The 25635-nt window shown below is 35.1% G+C and overlaps 1 protein-coding gene across 3 annotated transcripts in view; it reads right to left on the reverse strand.

Annotated features, from left to right (window-relative positions):
• LOC115881163 (protein gooseberry) overlaps positions 1-25635 on the reverse strand; it is a 65806-nt gene that overhangs the window by 15103 nt on the left and 25068 nt on the right. The window contains exons 1-4 of one of the 3 annotated variants that reach the window (XM_030898543.1): positions 21461-21476; positions 21066-21379; positions 15425-15539; positions 2184-2379 (exon numbers count right to left, since the gene is read on the reverse strand). In XM_030898543.1, coding sequence (XP_030754403.1) covers positions 2184-2379; positions 15425-15539; positions 21066-21296 — 542 coding nt within the window. In that variant the 5' untranslated portion in view covers positions 21297-21379; positions 21461-21476. Of the gene's footprint in view, positions 1-2183; positions 2380-15424; positions 15540-21065; positions 21380-21460; positions 21477-25635 lie in introns of those variants that run through there. The other 2 variants (XM_030898542.1, XM_030898541.1) reach the window with 2 other exon arrangements.

The following is a 25635-nucleotide window of genomic DNA, read 5'->3' on the forward strand; positions in this document are numbered from 1 at the left end:
CTAAAAAATCAGTTTCTTGAACGAATTTAAAAAAAAAATATTTGATTTTTGTTTAATTTTACATAAATGTACCAACTTTCGGTAGGCTAGATGTCATTTTTCATCAATAGCAGCAGTAGGGGTGCGTGTTGTGCGACTCAATTTGACCGCATTTTCAAGCTCCAGAAGAGAGCTGTTCGATATTCACTAGGACTAAACTGCAGAACTCACTGCCGGGACTTTTTTAAAGAATTAAGAATATTGACTCTTCCTTCCTTATTTATATTTGAATCCGTTTGCCTAATACGTAAACATGTATCAGCTTCTCAAGAAAGGCCATCTCACACTTATCCAATCAGGAACGCGGAGCAAGATCTTTATCTACCTACCCCGCGCTCAGAGTTAGTTAAAAGTTCAATATTATACAACTCGAAAAAAATGCACAATCAACTGCCATTTGAAATCAAATCCATAACATCATTTTTTTCATTTCGCAAAGCATTGAACTCTTATTTACTAGACAAGGCTTTCTACGCCGTAAATGAATTATATTTGAATTGAAAATCGAATTTGATCTTGAAAACACTGGTCTAATGTTTGTTGTTGCTATATTTACTAATGCCATCGAAATTGATTTATTTAGAGGTCATTGATATTTTGCTATAAACTGGCTAAATATTTTTGAATATTATTTTAATTTTTTTGTTCTTTGACATTGTAAACATTTATAAATATTTATTTTAACAATAAGACTGACAATATTATTTATATAATGTTTTGTATTATCTTTTGTTTGTTTGTTTGTGTACCTTGTTTTTTTTTCTACTTTGTTTGTTAGTTTACCTTTGTCTACAAATTGAAACATTTTTTGACAATAAAGGCATTTATTATTATTATTAGTTGATGGTATTCCGTTTGTTAATCAAATTACTCTCTATTTTTTTGTGATTTAATAAAATCTACAAAAAGATTTGGTCACCCATTCATCGTAGTAGAAGACGGTATTACTTGCCAAATTTCATAGTTCTAGGTCAACGGAAAATACACTATAAATTTTAATTGACTCCATTATAGTGGACAGCAAACTGCAGGAGAGAGGATTGGGCATTAAATACAAACACGAAGGACGGCGCCGGCACCGGCGTTCTGTTCAGCATAAAAAGGCTCAGGGCAAAAACACGTATAAAATTCATCATAGAACTCCAATACGCTGATGACTGCGCTCTAGTTGTAAAAACGTTACAGCAAGTACAAGAAATGTTGAACACATATACCTGGGCATATGAGGCTTTGGGCCTTAAGCTGAACATCGACAAAACTAAAATCATGTGCACTCCCCGGAAGATCACAACAATGCTATAAAAATCGGAGAAGAACTATTGGAATATGTAGCGGAATTCAATTACCTCGGCAGTTTGATTTCGGAAAAGGCCAATATCGACTCTGAAATTCAGTACACAATTAGCAGCGCATCAAGAGCATTCTGGAAATTAAAAGACAGGGTTTTCTACAGTCATGACTTGAGCACAAAAACGAAACTTGCGGTGTACAGAAGCGCAGTTATATGGAAGCGAAACCTGGGTGCCGTACTGCCGACACATGAACGCATTAAACAAGTTGCAACAGAGACACATTAGACAACTCTTAAGAATCAAAGGGTTCCATCATGTCTCAAACGTATCGGTCGTTAAAAAAGCTAACTGCGAGTGTATTGAAGTTATGATTACAAAATCCCTCTTAAGATGGGCTTGTCACGTATGCCAGAAAACCGCATACCAAAATCTCTGATTTACGGTGAGCTTGTAGACGGTAAATGGAGGCCGGGTGGATAACTCAAAAAGGACAAGGATATTTTCCATGAAAACTTAAAGGGGATTAACATGCAGAATGAGTGGGAAGAAGCAGCTCACAATAGAACGCAATGGAGGATAATTGTAAACTCAAGCGACAACCAAAAAGTAAAGAGGCAACAAAGCAACGAGATTTTTGAATGTCCGGAGTGCGGTAAACAGATAACATCACATATCGGGCATTTCAATCATAGAAAAGCCCATGAAAGAAAACGACTTGGGTGACCATCTTCTGATGCGTGTCAAATACCCGTCAGCGAGTAATAGCTGTATGTATGTATGTATGTATTTTTTCAAGGAATGAACCCGCGGCCGCAACGGAATAAACATCTATAATAATTATGATTTATTTACCTCGCTTCGGTAAGTTTGGTCTTTTGAGCCAGTTCCTCCCTGGTGTAGACGTCGGGATACTGCGTGCGTCCGAAGGCCCTCTCCAAAGCCTCCAGCTGTTCTCCAGTGAAGGTCGTCCGCGAACGTCTTTGTTTGCGCTTAAGCGGTATGCCAGGCTCGGATTCGGTGTCCGATTCCTCGCAGGACGATGTGGGTCCTGCAAACAAAAGTAAAACATAAAGTATAATCCTTTGTTAAACGTCGATTTACTTTATTTGTGATGTGTTTGGCAGATTTTTGAGTCAGTTCTAGAAATATGTGTTTTCTCTATCAAACCTTTCTTTTTTAGAAAATAATATTTCTCTTTTAAACAAATAAAATAATAGATATTTACGTTAGAAGTCCGGTAAATCAACTTTTAGAGTTTTACTTAGTTATAGATAACATCTATACTACGAAAGATTGGGCTATTTGCCGCTGCACACACGGCAAAATGCTATTATATGTTTAGTTTGACAAAAATCGAAATTACAAATATTTTTTTCTACGATTAGCCTAGAAAATGCAGTTTGACACTCGGAAAACTTGATCTGAAATTAGCGTTTTGTAAACTGTCGTGTGCTCAGGATTTAAAACATGACATGTGTCTTAGTGCACACGACATGTGTCAATTTTAACATTATTAACCTCCAATGTTTAGCTGAAACGCCAAACGTAACGCAGCCGTCAGAAAAATGTCATCATTACATCAAATAATCAAAATGTCATCATAATACAAATTATTCCACAAAACTGACAAAAACTGAGTGAGTCTGCTGCTAATTTGTAGTCGTAGAAAAAATAGCGTAAAAAAACTCGTTCGAAAACTTCTTTGTACACTCGTTCGATTTGGTCGATCACAACCACAAGAGCCAACAAACTGTCGAACTCGTATGCAAAACGTCGTTTTCGAAACTCGTTGTTCAATATACTATTTTTTCGTAGATTTATCTGTCGTTCTCATAAATGACTGTCGTTCTTATAAAATCTATGGACCTAATTTTAAATGTAAACGGCGCAAGCGCTACAGAAAGTCGATGGATTCCGGGGCTTTCTGGGGGCGCAAAAGAGTCTTTTACACCCAGTACAGCCATTTGCAAATTAATTATCATTTTTGACAATATAGCTACAGGCATGTAGTACAATTAAATCACATCAATATAATAAACTTGAACTGTTTTGAATGTATATAAAATATATTTTAAACAAACTATTTTGTGCTTATTTTTTTATAATTTTGTTTTCATAATAAGTTATATTAATGAGTTCCACGGAGTTCCGCTTTTAATTTATTGAAATTAAAATCCCTAATATATGTTTATACAGGTATAAAAAATCAGCCTTTCCAAATCAGCCCTTTTTTAAATAGCCCCCCCTCCCTCTTTATTTGCAGGGAGTCAATGCTGATTTCAATACACGTCCTGTAATATCAAGAAAGGATTTTTTTTAGTTTTAAGAAGACAGAGATTTCAAATTAAGAATTTATAAGTCTATTACAAGTTTTTTCTCCAAATATTATTGACAGTAGAAAAAAATTAAAATGGCTGTGCTGGGTGTAAATGATACTCTTTTGCGCTCCACGAAAAGTGCGAACTGAATCATTTTTCGGCAACGCTTGCACTACTCTAGTTGAACGGAAAAAAAATATAATATTTAAAATTAACCCTATACAAATTAAATGTAATAAGAAACACAATGTGTGAATAAACATACGAAAAAACATTATTTGGGTTTTTAAGTTCAATAACTTTAGCCATTTAAATAAAAGAACAGTTCCGAAAATAGTTAGATTTAATTATTTTAAATAGTTTGTTCCTTTATTCTTTTGATAACGGAGAGAGATATAAAGTCTAAAAATTTAAGTTGTTTTTTGGTATTTAAACAATAATTTTGTTCACAAGTAAACATACTCTGAAGAGCTGGATTGTGTTTGAATTATAACCCAGTGGAATTTTACAAAGAAACATTCTATTTGTTAGTCTAATTGGACACGGAAAATAAAGTACTCTTATTGTGGCCAGCCCACCAAGTGATAGAAGGCAATGAAAAAAGCAAACGATCTAACTAGAAAAGAAATGAACACTCCATTATCTGGATCAAACACGTTCTGCGTTCCCATTGGAAACCAACTTAAAGTAGAACTCAAGAATCTGGAAGACGGCATCCATAACCTAAAATGAGAATCCTCCAACGATCTAAGACACTTGAATAAATCTCGGAGGACTTCTTTCGACCGAGAAAAATCAAAGATTTTCTTTGATTTAAGTAAGAACAATTTTCGGATTGTCTCAGGGGTTTTAACAGGACACTGTCTCCTCGAGGAACACCTCGGTATACTGAAGCTAAGAATCAACGGCTAATACAAATTCAGTAGGAAAAATGGGGAAACATCAGAACAACTCATCACTGAGTGCGCCGAGACGACAACCATTCGTGTCATAAACTTTGGTACGACTGATATCGGAGATGGAGAACTATCATCTGTAAAACCGTCTCAGATACTGGCTTTTCTCACAGCTCTGAGACTGTATGATGAGTTATTGATAGTTATAAAAAAAACTATCAATTTAAAATATCTTGTTAATATTGAGAGAACGTAATTATAAGAGAACGTAGATATATTGACTAGGCTTTTTAACAAGATCTATGATAGAGGAAAAGTACCTGATGACTGGCTCCACTCAACTTTTGTACTGCTTCCGAAAAAACCATCAGCTCGACATCTCAGTGACTACAGACTTATTAGTTTAATGAGTCACGCACTGAAAGTGTTACTTAAAATAATACATAACAGAATTTATAAGAAGTGTGAGCAAGAAAGCGGCTATAACAGTTTGGGTTTAAGAGTGGATTGGGAACACGAGAGGCCTTATTCTGTTTACAATTGACGGCGCAGAAGTGTACAGACCAACAAAAACCAATGTATGTGTGTTTCGTAGATTTCGAAAGAGCATTCGATAGAGTCAAACATACGAGACTTATCGAAATGTTGTATGAGTTGGGAGTTGACAGCAAAGATGTACCACTTCTGAAAAATATATACTGGCAACAAACAGCCCACATGAAAATTGAAAATGACAATTCCAATCAAGTCAATATACAGAGAGGAGTAAGACAGGGATGTGTGCTGTCTCCTTCGTTATTTAATGTTTATTCTGAGGCGATTTTACGGGAAGCTTTCTCTTCAACAGATTGCGGTATTAAAGTTAACGGCGAAGTCATTAACAACATTAGATTTGCCGATGACACAGTTCTTATTGCCGATTCTGATACTGGTCTCCAGAGTTTAGTGGAACGACTTGAAGGCTCCTGTAAGAAATACGGGATGAAGTCATGATATTTGGAAAGAACCAAAATGTACCAATTCCTATTAAAATAGAGGGCAATACCTTAGAACAGGTCTACAAGTTCAAATATTTGGGGTCCTGGATAGTTAACACCTTGAACAACGACGTGAAAATAAAAACCAGAATAGAACAAGCAAGAAATGCATTTTTAAAAATGAAGAACGTCTTCCAGAATCCCAGATTGGACCTAGAGTTGAGAACTAGGCTCGTTAAGTGTTATGTTTGGTCAATCCTATTATACGAAGCAGAAACATGGACACTGAAAGTTCAAGAGATGAATCGCCTCGAATCGTTCGAAACCTGAATATATCGAAGAATGCTTAAAATTCCATGGACAGCCCATATCACAAATACCGAAGTCTACAACAGAATAGGCAGAGAGAGAGAATTGCTCAATATAATAAAAATAAGAAAAACGTCATACTTAGGGCATATATTGAGAAATGAAAAATACCACGTCTTACAATTGATAGTTAAGGGTAAGATTGAAGGAAAGAGAGGTCTCGGCAGGAAGAAACTATCTTGGTTGAGAAACATCAGAAACTGGACTCACCTAACTTTTGAAGAACTTATAAGGAAAGCCGAGAATCGTGAAGATTTTGCCAATGTGATCGCCAACCTCCACGAAAGAGACGGCACGTAAAGAAGAAGAAGTTAATATTGATTATGTATGGCTAATATAAGACATCAGTATTAACAGTTAATTAAAAAATATCCCGTATATTAAACAAATCATTCGTTAAAAGCTAATAACGGCCAACAATGAATTAATCTACTTTCGAAGTTACAGAACAAATAGTTCGCATAACAAACGTTCTCGCGTCTATCGGAATTAATCTTCGTTTTCTCGTAAACTAAATTAATAAATTGTTAGATGAGGCTTCCTCGCCATTGTAGAACCGCATTTAATACTAATAACTTGTTATTAACTCTACTCGCTAATGAATTTCGAGAAGATTAGACCTTTTCTGTCATAATTTATCTGTAATATATTAAAGATTTCTTTTTGTTTTCTTTCATTAAAATAATTTTTACATTTTGTGAATATTATGATCTATGATGGATAATAAAGGTGGCAATTGAATTTCAAGATGTAATAATCTTAATAACCATAGTTACAGATGTATTACAATATCATCGTCCTCATCATTCTCAGATTTTTCAACTATTTCCCATTATGGTGTGCCTCCCTCACATGTTTAGATATTCTCTTTATAGTTGGGCCCATTGTTGTCTAATGTTGGATATGCGATTATTCCTACTAATTTCCTAATATCATGGTCCCATCTCAAGTTTGGTCTTCCTCTAGATCTCTTCCTCGTGGGTACCATGCTGTAATTTTTGTGGTCCATCTGCCCGTCTTTCTTGCCAGGTGTCCTGCCCATTGCTACTTGAGGGATTTGCTTCTGTGGATAACATCTATTACCTGTTTTTTTGTCGTATCCACTCTATTCTTTACGGTCTTTCTTGGTTGTTCTCACAATATTTAATGCCATTAAGCGTTGTGCGACCTGCAATTTTCTAATGTCCGTTTTAATATCGGGTTTCGCATGCATAGGTACTTGTAGTACACATTGGTCGAATGTTTTCTTCTTTAGATAAAGTAGCATTTTAGATTTGAATATGATTGAGTTTCTTCCATAAGTACTCCATGCTAACTTAACTCTTCGGTTGATTTCTCGTAGTATTACAACATAAGCTCTTCTTAATACGAAGTTCTATTATACAGGGTGGGCCACTGAAAACTTACTTAGGGTGAAATTGAAGAACTACCCCTTACACGAAAAATTAGATGGACATTAATGAAAAAAGTGATTTTTTGATATCACATAAGTTACAAATTGGGACCCAGCTAAATGAGGCAAATGAGGTATTTTTCAAGCCACCCTGACTCACACCTAGGTGCCACCCCCTCACTTCTAATTTCAAGATAGCGATACCCCACTTGTGACACTTCTTTGAAAAGCTAATTAAAATTGCTAAACGATGGTCATACAGACTTCAACTTAATTACTGGTAAGTAGTGAGAAGAAATGTAAGTGTGACAATTTGAAAGAAATTTAAAATGATAATTTATTTCAACAATTGCTCAAAATGACAGCCGTTTTGTTCCATACAAAAATACAAACGATGTTCAAATTCTTCTCTCACTTTTTGGAAAGTCTCTCTCGTAATATTTCGACATGCTTCAGTTATCCTCTGCCGCAATTCTTGCAACGAACCTGGTTTTGTCTTGTAGACTATAAATTTAGTGTAACCCCATAAGAAAAAGTCTAAAGGAGTGAGATCAGGTGACCTTGATTGGACCCCTTCTGCCAATCCATTGCCTTGAATAATATCTATCCAACTACCGCCTTGTGACAATAGAATAATGCGGAGGGGCTCCATCTTGCTGGAAGTGTATAATGTCTTCATTAAGAGTTAAATTTCCTTCCAAATCTCTTTGATTTTCAAGCTCATTTACAATGGCTGGCTCTATCAAATTGTTTAGCATTTCCACATAAGCATCACCAGTCAAATTTCCGTCGATGAAAATTGGACCTATAATTTTATTGCCTAGTATTCCGCACCAAACATTGAGCTTTTGGGGATGTTGGCTGTGTCCTTCAACAACAATATGCGGATTCTCATCGTTCCAGTATCTGCAGTTCTGCTTATTCATATTTCCGTTTAAAAAAATGAGCACTCATCACTAAAACAAAAATTTTTAGTGAGTAAAAGTTCCCTTCGAATTTCCTCCGTCATTAGTTTACAGAACTGAACCCTTCTATCTGGATCGTCGTCGCCAAGCAGAATCTTCATTTTGTAGGGATGGAATTTGTGCAGTTTCAATACTCTTCTGACAGATGTTCGAGGTATACCTGTGATTGATGCCAACTGGCGTGTTGATGTTTCTGGATTGACCGATACCTGACCAATAACTTCCATCTGCATTTCTTCATTCAGTACCCTAGACCCTGTCCTTTTTTTATTTTTGACCGATCCAGTTTCTTGAAACTTTAGAATCAAATCTCTAACATAAACGTGACTTACGTTTTTGTCCGGATTTCTCTCATTGAAAGCACGGGACGTTCTCAAATAGCACATACCTTCAGCACCATAAAGAAAAACTATTTGAATTCTTTCTTCCACAGTATAAACCATTTTTCTTTCAAATAAGCTAATTACGAGTAAATAAAGGTTTAAAATACCACCAAATTTGCAAAAAATTGAAAATCGATAGAAGACAGTGCATAACGCAAAGATGCCGTTTTAAGATTCCTGTTTGTTGAAAGTAAAAAAATAGATGATAAGGAAGAATTTGCGTTATCGCAAAATTAGGCTGGACGAATAGTAAAACATATTTGTGTTGCCTTTTTTATTATCTACATTTTTTATTTGCAGCTTCAAAATGGCAATGGTTTTAAAATGGCACTGATGAGATTAGAAGTGAGGGAGTGGCACCTAGGGGTGGGTCGGGGTGGTTTAAAAAATACCTCATTTGCCCTATTTAGCTGGGTCCCAATTTGTAACTTATGCTGAAAAAATCACTTTTTTCATTAATGTATGTATTATGTACCTAATTTTTCGTGTACGGGGTAGTTTTTCAATTTCACCCTAATAACTTTGTGATCATCGTTTAGCATTTTTCATGGGCTTTCCAAAAAGGCGCCACAAGTGGAGTGTTGCCATTTAAGATTTTCAAGTGAGTAGGGGTGCCGCCTAAGGGGTAGGTCGGGGTGGAAAATTGTTGATTTGAAATTTTGTGATCAAAAAAACAAAAAAAAAAAAACAAAAAGGAGTTGATAACTTAAAATACTTTTCTTTCATTAACATTAGACGTCGTATATAAAAATACGCAAAGAATATATGATATTTTGATGAAACTATTGAGGTTGTCGGTACATCCGTCGCTGAAAGAGCATTTAATGCGCGGCTTGAAGACGAGTAGGTAGCTCGATGGTTATTTTCGCAAATTCCGCACAAATTATGGATTTTATAAAGGCCAATTTCGTAGAATGACCGGTAGCAATTTTTAAAAGAGAGAGGATCATTATAATTTCGAAAAATGGGAATAAATTGAAAGGAAATAACGTGAAATTCTCTTTTGTAATTAAGTTTTTACGGTTCAATTTTAAGAAGACCCTACGCTGGAGACTGAAGGACTAAGAGAAAATATGTTATCCACAATAAGTGGTTACAAGATACTAAATAACATAATTTTGGATATAAATACTATATATTCTAAATTACAAATTTCATGAAATTAAAATAGGAAAAATAATTTCATTTTTTATACAGCATATCATATATGATATGGGATTTTTATTGATTGATTTTGCAAATTTTACTTTGGTAGTTTATTAAGATTGTATGTTTCGTTTCTTGCCTAAATATAATAATTTTTTGAAACTGACGAGTCTGTCGAAAAATGGAATTAGGTCGAGATTATTCGCGCATTTTTACAATTTTCGAAGACAGTTGCCTCAACAAGAATGCCTTGCCGAGTTGGTTTCTGTTTTCGGCAATTGAAGCACCACCTTAGACGACAATTTCTCGTTGGTATGGAGAATTTAAACGTGGACGGATTCCACCAACAACGACCATCACCCAGGAAAACGTCTATGATGTACGTAAGCTGACCCAAGAAGATCGACATGTGACATATATCGTGAAATTGAAGCATATATATAGATTTGGGATTAATCTTATAAAAATACAGTTACTGTACTATACAGATTATACAACTAAATGTTGCCTTCCCAGTCTCAATCGCCAGCCATCTCTGTCGTACACGAGACCTTCTTCGATATTCCGATCTCTCATCGCTTTTCGTATACCATCGTTCCAGGACCGACGCAGGAGTCCCCTTTTGTTTCTTCCAGTGGGTGACCATTTGAATACCCGTTTTGGCCATCTTGTGTCCTCCATCCTCATTAGATGACCAAACCATCTCAAACCTCTTTTCTCTATTCGTTGAATTACGGTTTCTTGTGCAGATGTTATGTTTCTGATTTCCTCGTTTCTCACTCTTTGTAATCTGGACCCTCTTGCGCTTCTGCGTAAGTAATCCATCTCTACAGCCAATATTCTCCGTTTATCTTCTTCTCTTAGGAATGAAGCATTATTAAGCATTTCAAAGACCTCAATTCAAAGAATTTTACATGAAGAATTATCTGTAAAAAATTGGTATCTCGTTGGATACTGCATCTGTTGATGGAAGAATAGAAAGCAATTATTAGAGTCAATTGGTGAGAAAAACTCTACATCGGTTTAACGTATGAATTCTAAAATTATATATAGTTTTATCAGTTGTAACAAACCCTGGATTTACTCTTATGAACCCGAAAATAAACGCTGCTTGGGTGTCTCGAGTTTAATCAAAACCGATGAAAGTTATCCATTCTCGAAGTGTTTCCAAAAAGATAATGGCTACATTTGTCTTAAAAGTGGGCCATGGAGCAACAATTACTCTTCAAAATCAAAGAACTGTTACTGCTGATTGGTACATATCCATTTGTTTGCCGGAAGTAATTGCTGAGTTTCTAAAAACCAATCCTCGACAATGAATGATGCGCCATCAAGATAGTGCAAGGTCCCACACAGCTCAAAAACAATTGAGTTTTTAAAGCACAAAAATATGGAATTGTTGGACCATCCTCCATTTAGTCCCGACATAAGTCTTAACAACTTCTTTACTTTTCCAAAAATTAAGAATGAACTGCGTGGTCAAAGGTTTCAATCCCCAGAAGATGCAGTCAGCACCTTTCAGAATTGTTTCCAAAGAATGCAAAAATGCATTTCTCTTTGTATGGAGAATACTTCGAAAAATACTAGTGTTTAAAAGTTGTCCACTGTTTTTTTTTCTACCTCCATATGGAAAATATAAAAGACAACTCTTGTATCTCCAAAAAATACATTTAAAAAAAATCCTTTAGTAAATGGAGTGTTTTTCTGTCTTGCTATCAATGTATTTTAAACCAACAGACGTAGCGACAAAAACGGACCAAATAAAAATAAAATACGTGTGATATACACTAGACCAGACAAAAAAGAGCCGGAGCTTTGCTGCGGTTATATCATTTGAGGATTAAAACTAATACAGTAAAAAAGCGATTAATTCTTTGTAGGGATCGGCCGAGCCTAAAATCGACAGAAAATCTGAAATCAGGACCTCACAAGACGCCGACAATGACTGTCAGTTTCTCGGCTACATTCAGCAGTAATGACGGATCATTTTATCATCGCCACGTTTTAATGCAATGATTGATTTTCATTATCATCGAATTTAACAGCTACCGACCGCCGTTGTACGCGCTTTTTGTTTAACACGTTTTTTCTAGCGCTCTACACTTGTGCTTTTAAGATATTAGTTTACATGGAGTTATGTCTAGTCAATCTTTAAACAATTTGTTAAAAGTTAAATATCCAATTATATTTTGATTACATTTTTGGGGTCCTGAGCTCCATTGAAACTTTGTAAACAACTAGTGAGGATGACCAGCTGATGTTGAGTAAGCTGTGACAAACAGTAAGTACAATAAAACATTACGTATTATCCTTGTTTATATACAGGGTGAGTCTTAAATAAGTGCAAATATTTTCAGGGCTGGTAGATCTCGATAAAACAAACATATTTTCTCTTTACCATTTTTCAAATAAGTCCAAAATAACCGAGTTATTTAAGTTTGAAAATTTAAAAAAAAAAAATATTTTTTTTGGAAAAATTTTGAGAGCCACCGGCTTTTTCTGTATTTGCATCCCTTTTAGTGCCGTAAACATAGAGTAAAGCCGTAACTATGGTAATATCTGAAATTAAGGAATTATACCGTGGCAAAATTTGTGATGAACAGACAGTTCTAAAAAGTTTTCGAAAAATATATCTACAGGGAAATTTAAAAGAAAATGCACGATTTTCAACATCTTTTTTTAGCGAAGCAAAAAAGACTCATAGACGTGTTCCTGGGGTCGAAATATACCACCCCTAAAAATATTTGCACTTATTTAAGACTCACCCTGTATAGGGTGCTACAAATTCGGGGTACGAGCATTGGTATTTCGAAAACCGTAATAGATACGAACATGGTTAAATTAGGGCAAATTTGCGTCTTGAGATATTGACTAAGATACCATTAAAAAAGTTTCAAAAATTTCGAGGATTGATGATTTATGTGAAAAAAAAACGATTTTTTTTGAAAATCAATTTTATTTTTTCCTGTTGTTACTTTTTAGAAAATTCAAAAACTAATTGCGCATTCTCATAGCCATTTTATCAAGGCTACCTGATTAAATATAATGTATTTAAACCAATTCCAAGTCCGGCTCTGTTTTTTTAAAATATTTAATTTATTCATCGTAACAATATTTAGGAGCTTTAAAACTTAAGCAATGACGTGTGGTTAAATATTGAATACGGAAAATCAAATACAATAAAACAATAAAAAATAATATTATAAAATAAATAATATAACATAATATAAACAATCAAATCATTTGCCTGGATGATTTGGAAATGATGGAGCAGTATAATGGCCAGGGAGGTTCCTGGATCTGTCGCCAAGGGATATTTCCCTTTCGGGGGCATTACTTGACATCATTTGTAAAAGTGAAATCAATACACCTGAACATTTACAACAAGCAATATAAAATGCCTTCGGAAGTATAAGGAGAAGATCTATTGAAAGAGCAATGCTTAATATTGAATGAAAAAATAAATCTGTGCATTTGAGAGGGTGATAATCCTTTCGAACATGTAGAATATTAGAAACTAGTTTGGGGAAGTTGATTTATTTATAATAATTACTATTACTATTATGTATATTATTAGATCGTATATTGAGATTCCAAATTGCTAATACAAAAAGTTAAAAAAAAATACCTTTAAAATGCTGACCTGGATATTATTTCTTTGAATCTTTCAGTTAACTGGATTTTTTTACTCAATGTTAATTTGCGCTCATCAATATTGTTAAGCGGCCCATACATTATCAAACAAATCGCGCAATGCAGGCTGTTGCGCAACGAGTTGCCAACGTATGGTAGTGTTTGATGCGTTGCGCAATTGTTTGATGAGTTTCAAGAATATTTGAATTCTTTTGTGCAACAGGACTGTTTGCGCAACGCGTTGTGTAGTGTATGTGTGTGTTGCGCTTCGTTGTGCAATATTTTAGCTCTTTCATCCAAATTCTTTGTTTTCTTTTTTGTTTTTTGGTATCATCGGCATCATCTAGGGTATATACGATAATAATTGATGCAGTGGCAATTGAGCACATGATTGTTTCTCAAACAATGCACAACTTTTAATAAAAAGTTTGATCAAAATTTTACTAAGTGCATGAGTGATGCAGTTGAGCAACGGAACGTTTGATAGTGTATGGACCGCTGAATCAGTTGTGCAACGCAGCGTTGCGCATCACTTTGTTGCGCAATTTGTTTGATAATGTATGGGCTGCTTTACGATGAACATAATGAGTATTTTTTGTGCAAGCCTTGAAAATTTTGTAACTTTTTTGATAGCATGTTGGTAAGCATCCTAAGGCACAACTTTTACCCAATTTAACCATTTTCGTGTCTATTGCGGTTTTCGAGATACAATGCTCGGTACGTCGAATTTGTAGCACTCTGTATAAAGAACATATACAATATAATTTTAAAATTCGAGGAGCAAGAAATATGAGAACTGCTGTAACTATGACGTGAAACATCATAGACAGAGAGAGTCCATGCCTTTGAATAAGAAGACTAAGGAAGGAGCATAATGCTATCCATGTATTCATGCATGGTGGAAAAAGCTCTCTAGGGTGGGGATCCTTGACAGTTCTGTTTGACGATTCATTTGACACATTTGAATTTGATTTGAAATTTTGTGGATTTGTCAGTCTTTACGGAGCTTATTTTATGTTATTTATTATTTATTCTACTACTGATAGTTATATAAAGGTAGTAAATCTAGATGGAAATTGTGGCAGAACTTAAATTAACAGTGACATTATCGCGATTTATCGAAAAAGACTCTAAAATAGTTGGTTGTGTAGCGTGCGGTAGATCTCGGCAAAAATTGAGTGAAATAATGGAACAACTTTTCGCTAGTAAGTGACTATATAATATACATACGTGTAGTAAACCGATCATTTAGTAAACCGGAACAACTTTTCGCTAGTAAGTGACTATATAATATACATACGTGTAGTAAACCGATCACTTAAATTAACCAAATTATATATTTTCTTGCATTTTAGCTTTTATTTACTACTTGTCAAAGATCAGATGTCAAAGAATTTTGATACGTTAATTTGACTTACCTGCTTCAGTAGCGTATCGGATGTTTGTGTTAATAAATACTTATTATAACTTATCTATTTTTATTAGAATTATATATTTTTATAACAATTTTAATAGCTACCAATATTTATTCACAACGTAAAATAAAATAACAAGTTATTGAGTCTACCCCACGTCTACCCTACATCATAGTTTTACATTTTTTAAATAAAATTAGAACGACACTGATAAACGGGAATTTAAGTCGGCCATATTTGAGGCCCATCGCGGTGTACCTAAGATTTTTGATATGCTCCTTCCTTAGTCTTCTTATTCAAAGGTCCATGCTTATTTACTAATCATAGTTGACTGTTACAACAGAGAGCTCCACACAGCCACAAAACGAAATAAGGTTTGAAACGTTAAAAAAACCTGGTATAATCGGTTATCGACACAGCTGAAAAGTTTTTTGTTAAAGCTCGGTAAATTTGATCCAATTTAACCGGAACATTCTTAAAACAAATACCAATTTATTTTTTTCTATTTCGGTTTTAGAACAGATAAAGTTTAATGAAATTTTATTAGAAACATATATTGAAAAAAGTAAATGTTATTAGAAAAAAATAATTTACTCACCCAAAATGCCGTCGATTGAATGATTTTTTCGTTCTGGGTCATCTTTCCTCGTTCCTCTTAGAAGCCTGCTGATGGAACTGACTGATGGAGCTGAATTTTTATCACAGATGCCCTCCTATAACAAAATCACGAATATTAGACGAAATTTAAGAAAAATTACAATTTTTAATGGTATACAAAAAAGAGAAACATGTTTAAAACTATGATTTTTATGTCCATCTTTAGTATCCCAAGTAGTATTTGGACGTTATCTAACGTCGGGTATACGTCGCGTTCAATAAATCCGACGTCGTGTACCAACGTCGGTTCGACCGCCTGACGACCCTTATTTGCACCTAAATGGGGAATACAGATTCGGGTCGCCTCGACGTCGGTATCTGACCTAATAGGGAATGTAATTCTACCAATTACCAACGTCATATTACGTTGGATTTTAGTGACTTAAAATTCGTCGCTAAGCACTTACGTTACGTTTGGTTTCATATTCGCTACCAAGAATACATAAAAACCTAACCAAACTACCTAATTACAAATGGATTCATAATCACTCCTCGAATAGAACTATAAGTGCCTATCTAATTTCATATTATAATAATTCTGAATCATTAATCCAGACATCAGTTTTGTCAACGGAAGTCACTTTTTTGATATATCTGATTAAAATACTCCGGAAAACAACGAGCGCCTTCAAAAGTAGGTAGATTTATGAAATAAAAATATCTATAAAAAGTAACTCGCAAAATATTTTTTTTATTTTCTAGCTGGTTTAATCATAAAACTGTACTGTGGTTCCCCCCAAACTCAACCTTATCAATATTATTCTACTAGAAATCGGAATGTGAATATAAATTTTAAAAAACAAAAACGATTTTAAAATGGCTGACAATCGGATACCTGTTAAGAATGGCGGATTTCTGTGTCCGACTTAATATGAACTACCAATATACCAATTCCGACCGGGTCTCCAACATTAATCGTCTCACACGACCGAAGTCATCAAACCGGACGACCGGCAATCGTATTATGACGTATATAATTCCAACGTACGCCACGTAACCTCACTTTACGTATCAGTGATTTGTGGATTTGTGCAACTATATTTTAGTTTTTGTTTTCTCTTTAAAACAATGGGCAGCCACTTTTTTAAGATAGTATATACCAAATTTAAAAGAATTGGAACCAGTACCTCACATGTGGGAGGAGGATGGGGTCTGCTGGTTTCCTTAGCAAAAAATGAAATTAAGATGCACCAGTGTAATGCAGCATCTCTTCGGGATAAAAAGCATTCGTGGGCGGAGGGAAGACATCACTACTACTATTATTATTTTGCAAAAGCCTCGACCTCTTTCTGTAAAATGTAGATGAATTCTAAATGCCTTTTTAGTGTTTTTTTAGGCATAATAAAAAAAATTAAATTTGTTTACAAAAACTTTTTATTAGGTTATGATCATGATGTTTATTATGCCGCAAATGCTACTTAATGGGTTGTATTTACGTACGTAAATACGTAAATTAGGTTAAAATATGAACATAAAATACAACAAAATATAATTGGACGTTACTTTAGGGATTATCAGTGAGACGTATCCTATTCGGACAACGGTAGACGTCGGGCTAGTTCAAGTATAGGTATCGTCGTGAAAGCCAACGTTGGAACGACGTTGGGAAATTAATAAAAATGGTACGTTGTTATTTTGTACGTCGACAGATCGTTGGATTTACCGACTCGGACCCAACGACGTCACTTTTAATCGGAAAGCGACGTCACGAGTCGTATCACCAGCACCCGACCTAAATTTGCACAAAGTCTGATGTCGCTTCAGGTCAAATTTAGTTCGAAGTCAGATAGATGCTACTTGGGATTTTAATATACTTTCTTTCTGTTAAGAATCAAACTGTACCACCATGTCTCAAACGTACCGATCCTTGGAAAAGCTAGCTGCGAGAGCGCTGAAATCATGATTACCAAATTCCGCTTAAGATGAGCTGGTCACGTATGCAGAATGCAAGAAAACCGCCTACCGAAATCTTTTCTTTACGGTGAGCTTCTTGATGGTAAGAGGAAACCGGGTGGACAACTCAAGAGATACAATTATATTTTCCATGAAAACTTAAAGGGGATATAAGTACGAAGAATCAGAGGGAGGAATCAGCGCACAACAGAACGCAATGGAGAAGAATTCTGAACTCAGTTAACAAGGACAACCAAAAAGTAAAGAGGCAACAAAGTAATGAAATTTTTGACTGTCTGGAGTGCGGAAGAGAGATAACATCACGTATCGGGCTTTTCAGTCACAGAAAAGCTCATGAAGAAAACGCCTTGCGTAATCATCTTCTAATGCGTGTCAAATACTCGATACTCGTCAGCGAGTAATGGCAATGATGATGGTGATGAATATACTTTCTAGGAAAAGCGAATTTTAAAATTAATGAATAATAAAATAAAATTTACTTTCAGCCAAAGTAAATATCCATATTGTCGTCAAATTTATGTGACATCGCCAAATAGAAAATGAGAAATAAACATGAATCATTAATAATGTATATGTCCATTAATGTTAACCTGTAAAACAAAAAATACATTTTTTATCTAAGTAAGTTTTCAATAGATTATATCTATCTATGAATAATACTGTTCAGGCTTAAACCTTTGGCATTGCAACAGCAAAATAAATTAAAAAAGGCACAATTAGCAGCCGATTAAAAGTTAATGACGCACTTTTAGGTTTAGTTGTTTCCAATGATGTTAATGAGGGATTCTCAGCTGTCAGTCGCACTGAAGCAGTCTGAATAATTCAGTGAGATTCTTTAACGGAGTTAGTGTTACACCGAAAGACGCAAAATGGCGTTTGTGTTTACACGTTTCATTTCAAGAATTAGATTCCACAAATTGCAGTGGAAAGGTTATCTCGAGAGAAGGAGTGAACTCATAAAGTTAGTATATTAGTGTTGTAAATGTTTAAAAAGAACTTAACTAAGTTAAGTCCTCCTATGATCCACTTTCTTGAATCTACTTGATAATGTAAACTTACACAGTTTCTATGTTTTTTCTGCGTTTTATAGTTCTCGAAGAGCTCAGTCGAAAATACCATCGAAAATAAATCCTTTATGGCCGACGGGCTATTTTATGAAACAATGTTTTGAAATATATACATACTATATATCACCTATATATATTAATAAATATATATATTCCAATATATATATATATATATATATCTTAAACGGCAATAATCATTCCTCTGCACAAAGAGGAGACAAAGATGAAGCTTCTAACTATCGCCCAATCTGCACTCCTTCCAACGCTATCTAATGATCATAGAAAGGCTGTATACTACATAAGGTCGGTATCTTTTCTGTTTAAGCACAAAATACTTACTGAATATCAATTTGGATTTCTAAGCAACAAGTCCACAAATGACGCTATGTTTTCCTCCTTAATAAAGTTTACTCCAGCCTAAACAACCATCATTCTACAGCAACAATTTTCTGTGATTTTTCTAAGGCGTTCGATTGTGTAAATCATAAGATCCTAATTAATAAACTGCAGCACTATGGGTTCAGGGATCTTCTCTCTCGAATGGTTTAAGTCGTATCTGAGCAACAGAAGTCAACTTGTAAGGGTGGATACCACGTTGTCTTCTAGCAAGCCAATAGAATGTGGAGTACCACAAGGCTCAGTACTAGGCCCTATTTCGACACTAGCTTCAATTGGAGCAACAAGGACATCACGGCACTTCATAGGGATTATATCAAATGACTTAATCACCATTAAATCTTGGTGCGATTCGAACCCTCCTGAGTCTCAACATTTCTAAAACTAAAGCTTTGTCGTATATAAAACTCATTGCAGCCTTTTGTACTTAACAACACCACCATTGACGTCGTAAAATCTGTAAAATTCTTAGGGCTTGTTGTGGACAATTCTCTGAAATGGGACATACATATCGAAGCTTTGTCGAAAAAAATTGAGCTCTGCCTGTTTTGCATTAAGGTCTGTTTCTAAGGAGCTTAACTTGTCAGTGGCTAGAACTGTTTATTATGCACTTTTTGAGTCGCACCTCAGGTATGCCCTTCCATTCTGGGGTACGTGTTGTGCGACTCAATTTGACAGCATTTTCAAGCTCCAGAAGAGAGCTGTTCGATATTCACTAGGACTAAACAGCAGAACTCATTGCCGGGACTTTTTAAAGAATTAAGAATATTGACTCTTCCTTCCCTTATTTATATTTGAATCCGTTTGCCTAATACGTAAACATGTATCAGCTTCTCAAGAAAGGCCATCTCACACTTATCCACTCAGGAACGCGAGCAAGATTTTGATCTACCTTTTGGCACGCTCAGACCTGTGTAAAACTCCAATATATATAGCAAAAACTAAAAAATGCAGCAATTCAATAGCCATGTGAAATCTATTTAAAAACATCACCTGTTTTCATTTCTGTATACAGTTAGAAGTAATTTGAAATAAGTAGTAAGGCTTAATCTTAAACCCTAAATGAATGCCATTTAGCAAGAGTCATTGATATTTTGCTATAAACTGGCTAAATATTTTGAGTATTATTTTAAGTTTTTTGTTCTTTTTTGACATTGTAAACATTTATAAATGTTTATTTTAACAATAAGACTGACAATATTATTTATATAATGTTTTGTAATCTTTTGTTTGAAATAACATTGTACCTTGTGTTTTTACTTTGTTTGATAGTTTACCTTTGTCACAAATTGAAAAAATTTGATGTAATAAAGGCAAGAATTTATTTATTTATTTATTTATTTTACATGTTTATAAGACCAACTATTATTTTAAGTAACTAAGTTCCATTCTGTCCCTTGAATTACTTGAAAATCCCTGGCTGTTCCTTCTTTAACTGCTCAATTCTAGAAAGTACCTCTGCAGTAGCTACTCTGCTCTTCGAGCCTCCACGAACACCATGTATTGATGGCGCCTCATTCTTATCAAACGGTTCAGAAATATATATAGCCATCTGGAAAGCTTTGCCGAGAAAAGGCAGTGGTCTGATGCCTGCTAATCCCATTTCCAATGATTTTCATGATCTGATGTGCTGTATACTAAAGGACGTCGAGTTGGGGAGAAATTTTCTAGTTGCAGTAGGTGTCCTTGGCCTGTAAACTTTCAGAGACTATGTAAAATAATGTTCTGGATGTAGCACTAACAGAGCATTTAAAGAACCACTAGTGATACAATGGGTAATTTTAAGCAGGCTAGAAGACCTGGATTACGCAGACCATCTATGCATGTTTTCCCCATTCGGATATGTCTCAAAAACTTCTTAGACTCCAAGAAGAAGCTTAATAAAGCTGTGTGGAAACTCCTCTATATATAGCAAAAAACTAAAGTCCAGCTCTTCAATAGCAATGTCAAATCTATTTAAAAAAACACACCTGTAATACCTGTATACAGTTAGAAGTAAATTGAAATAAGTAGTAATATTAATCTTAAACCCTCTAATGAATGCCATTTAGCAAGAGGATGATTAATAATCTTTGAAAGAAATAACATTAGTAGTGTTAAAAAATTCGATGTCTCCTTGACACGATTGATGTTTTGATGTAATAAGACAAGAATAATTGACGTACGATTAATACGATTAATAAGTTAACTATTATTTCAACTTACTTTGATCAATCTGTCCCTAATTTCCCACGAGAAAATCCCCGGCTGTTCCTTCTTTAACTGCTCAATTCTAGACTCTACCTCTGCAGTAGCTACTCTGGGCTTGGAGCCTCCGATCACTCCGGGCCTGATGCTGCCTGTTTCTTGGTACCGGTTCAGAATTTTTGAAACGCATCCGTGGGAAACTCGGAGTTGCCGGGAAATGACGCAAGGTCTGATGCCTGCTGCGGCCATTTCCACGATTTTCAATCTGATGTGGTTGGGTAAAGGACGTCCGTTGATGAAGACACCACCCAGTTGGTTTACTCGTCCTTGGCCTGGAAAAGACAGAGAATATGTTAAATAATAGTCTATATTTTGGTTTAAAAAATGCTTATAGCGAACTTTATTTTACATACATGCTAGTTTTTATTGAGTGACAGTCTTGTGCAGGTATGTAAAAAAATGTAAAGTGTTTGTAACATAACCAGTTAATCCGACGCTATATTTCATGCGCTTTGGAAAATACTTGTTCTTTCTTTGTTCAGCACATTTTATTATTTTGAGTGATTGTCAGGAGAGCATGTGAAATAGCCCTTCCTCCTACAACAGGAAGATCCCCAGGGATGATGAGTTATAGACTGTATGATGAGTTATAACTCAAGAAAGGGGGACACCACCCAGGAAACAACTAACAAAACTTATTATATAAAGGCTAAAGAATAATTACATTCAATGTAAAATTATAAGTGAAATATCATTGATCTTCATTTCCAAGCTAACTGGACGCCGTTTTTTTATCATACGGTATATTATATCCCGGGTGCATTTCAAAAATGGCTCACCCCTATAACTTTTTTATTTTTTCGGACGACAAAACGAGATTTAGTATAGGTATGACATAAATTAGGATTGATTTATTTAACTTTTCATTTTTAAATGACACACCCTGTATTTTTTTATTTTATTCGACAGAAAATGACACTCTGAATAGAATGACATATTATCATATGTCAACTTTTGACATTTTCGCATATGCGTTATTTGAAATTGTAACTTGCGATTCGTAACGACAATTTGACTCGAATACCAAGTGTTTGGTACCAAATTATTCGAAAAAAATGCTTTTTCCCAATATGCTAATAAGCCACCCTCGTTTCATTTGAAAAAATTGGGATATTATTAAAAATACGATTTGGGCATCTGTTAACCGGCCAGAACAATAAACGAAAAACATTAGATAATTAAATCTATTTTTCCAAGCTTCCTTAATTAAAAAATGGTGTTTTTAACGCAGCCATGGCACTATAGATTGAAATTTAAAATACGATTTGTTTTTAAGCGAAAATGTCAAAAGTTGACATATGATATGTCATTGTATTTAGAATGTTATTTTCGATCGAATAAAGTAAAAATATACCGAGGGTAATATTTAAAAATCAAAAGTTGTAGTCATTTCCAGTGAAACAGGAAGTTACCAAAAACAAATGCATACGTCAATCAATCCTAATTTATGTCATATACTAACATGCCAAATCGCGTTTTGTTATCTAAAAAATAAAAAATTTATAGGAGTGAGCCACTTGTGAGACGCATCCGGTATACACTATTTTATTTTACATAATTACACTATTATACTTTCGTATGATCGAAAAAAAGGGCATCTGTGATGGTTATGAAATGAAGATCGCTGTCATTTTATATGTAAAATTATATGGGGAATGACATCGATCGTCATTTCCAAGCGACCTGGACGCCGTTTTTTTTTATCATACGGTGTATAGATACACCTATTTTTTCATAATTAAAAAGAAATGAAGAAAAACTTCAGAATTTATAAACAGTCTTTCTATACTTAACCTCATAGAATTAAAATAAATAAAACAATAAGTCAACTTTTGAAAAAAAATCTTTAATGCCACGATTTCAAATTAATTAAACCCCTTAATTAACATAATAAACTTAAACTGAATTATAATTGAATGCAAATAAGGTACATAATATATAAAAGGAAAAAATGTTTAAGTAATATGCTAATGATTTTTGCACGCATTAAGCCGCATATTTGTAACATTTCATTTTTATAAATAAACACGTTGCTCACTAGTTTAAAACCATTAACCTAGCTGGCTGCCGCGATAATTCATTGGAAAATGATTGTTTCATTTATTTTGCATTTAAACTCGTATACAAACTAGCTAATTTGAATAGAACGAGCATAGTTTTTTTGATAAATGGCCAACAGCCGGTCAAGAGGTGTATTGTAGTTTATTAGGTCAAAAATCGGCAAAGAATTGGAACAAAAGGGCCGAAAATGAACCTGCCCGGACTGACAGCCCATCTGGGCTCAATTTGAATTTTATTTCGGCCGTTGAGGTTTGAGATATAGAGTCGGCCAAGTTATGCCATCCATAGCCTCATGAAAGACATCATTGTCAGGATTATTATTATTCGGTTTATATATTTGTTTTTTTTTCATTTTGACACTAGATTGTAGATTGTATGGAAGGGAAGAAGTTAATCACCGCGACTTTATAGATCTATTCCTCCTCTCTTGAGTTATAACTTATTATACAGTTTCATGGCTTTGGCAAAAGCCAGTGTCTGAGACGGTTTTACAGAGTTTAGTTCTCCATCACCGATATCAGTCGTACCAAGGAACTGAACGTCTACTAACGTGTTCGTTGAAGAGACAATGTCCTGTTTAAAACCCCGTGACAATCCAACGATTGTTCTTTCTTAAACCAAAGGAAATCTTTGATATCTCTCGGTCGTAAGTCCTGAAAAATTTCTTCGAGTGTCTTACACCGTTGGAAGATTCCCATTCCAGGTTACGGATGGAGTCTTCCAGGTCCTTTCTTCTACGATCAGATCTTTTCTACGTAACCCTAACTATCCTGGAACTGCCGTGAAGCATGACATCGAGATAACAGGTGATCGTCAATTATATATCGATTTCTAAACTATTCCAACATTCATTTCCATATACACACATATCTTCCTTATCATTCTAATCATATCACAGTCAGTTTTTTATCACAGTTTAGTTCTTTATCACAGGCAATAATATCACAGTATAATTACGGATTTTTGGCTTTAATCTCATCGTCTATTTTGTGTTTTATTATGGTAGGCAGCATTGATATAATCATGGTAGACACCACCGAGGCCAGTATCCTCCTCTTTACTACCACCGGTCCCTTAAGATTTGTTTTTTCCTAAATTTTTCGGATATAGGTGGTCATCCGTGCGTCTTTATATAATCAAACTCCCATGTATTTTACTGGTTTTGTACTTTTAAATAGTGATGGGAAAAACCGATTAATTTCAATAATCGAGTACTCGAGTTTCAAGCGATTTCAATAATCGAGCAATCGCTCGAGCGAAATATCGCTGGCATTTTTAAAAGTACGGTTTTTCGCCTGTCGCTTGTTGTATTCGTAACGCCAAGCAGTAAGTTGCGTGCATAGAGCACATATTCTTTCAGTGATGAATGGTAAATAGCAAGCGACGAGCGATTCGCTTGATTTAGTTTATTTTAAAGCATTGTCGATGTAGGTTGTAAAATTTTGTCCCACAGATACGCAACGGATAACGTCGTATAAATTTGCTACCTGCAATGTATCTAGAAAATTCGCTCGGCTTTTTATCGAGTATGATACATTAAAATCAATCGGATTTCAATTTATTTCATTCTAGGATTGCTTGCGTTCGTCGCTCGTAACTCGTCACTTACATCGCTCTTTCATAATCGAGCGATGTCGGTTATTTCAATAATCGCGTACTTGAGCGAATTTTCGCTCGTGTTATCCCATCACTACTTTTAATGTGGGTATTGTACCAGCTAAATTCTACCTCCTTCATCTTCTGGCTTCCCGTCAAAATGACCATTCTGTTAGTAGCCAACTCTATGCCCAACTCATCCAGCTTATTTTTCGAGGCATTCTTTAACCAACTTCGAATGGATAGTTACTAAGTTGATCGCTCTTAAGGTTGCTTGAATATCGGTGGGAGTTGGCTGTTTATTGTTAGGTATGATAGTTCATATCTAAGATAACTTGTACGAATCTTTCGATAGCGTTTCTGCCTTAAAAATGATGGGATATATGCCCATTCATTCGGTTTGGTTGCAGGTATTTGTTGGTTGCACACTGCAGGTGTGCAGTTTGGAGTATTTAGTTTTCGACCCAAATACTCCTATTCCTATTTTTTCTTTTTATTTTGCCACTAACAAAAGGGTAACGGCCCAGTTACGCCGAAACACCGGTTCCCATCAGAACACCGAAATTAAGCGACGCGATACTAGTGGATGGACGGGTGACCTGTTCAAAACTCTGTATCGTGCTGTTGTCCAATAAAGGCAAAGGTGTAAAATCTATTGACACACATTGCTTATTCACGCCGGTTCGAGGCCGGATGAGATCGGATATCTCGTGAGTAAGAGTCGATTTAGACACTTGCCAAGCCGGTAGGCCATTGACCATGATATGGCCGAGGACCGCGGTTCGGATTCCGCGTAAACAAAGAAGGCCCCGTCCAGATTAGCCCTGGCAGCAAAAAGGATACGTTAACTTCAAATCTTTACTTTACTTTA

The sequence above is a fragment of the Sitophilus oryzae genome, unplaced genomic scaffold (assembly GCF_002938485.1).
Source record: "Sitophilus oryzae breed Bouriz unplaced genomic scaffold, Soryzae_2.0 scaffold_169_pilon_pilon, whole genome shotgun sequence".
Classification (NCBI taxonomy): domain Eukaryota; kingdom Metazoa; phylum Arthropoda; class Insecta; order Coleoptera; family Curculionidae; genus Sitophilus; species Sitophilus oryzae.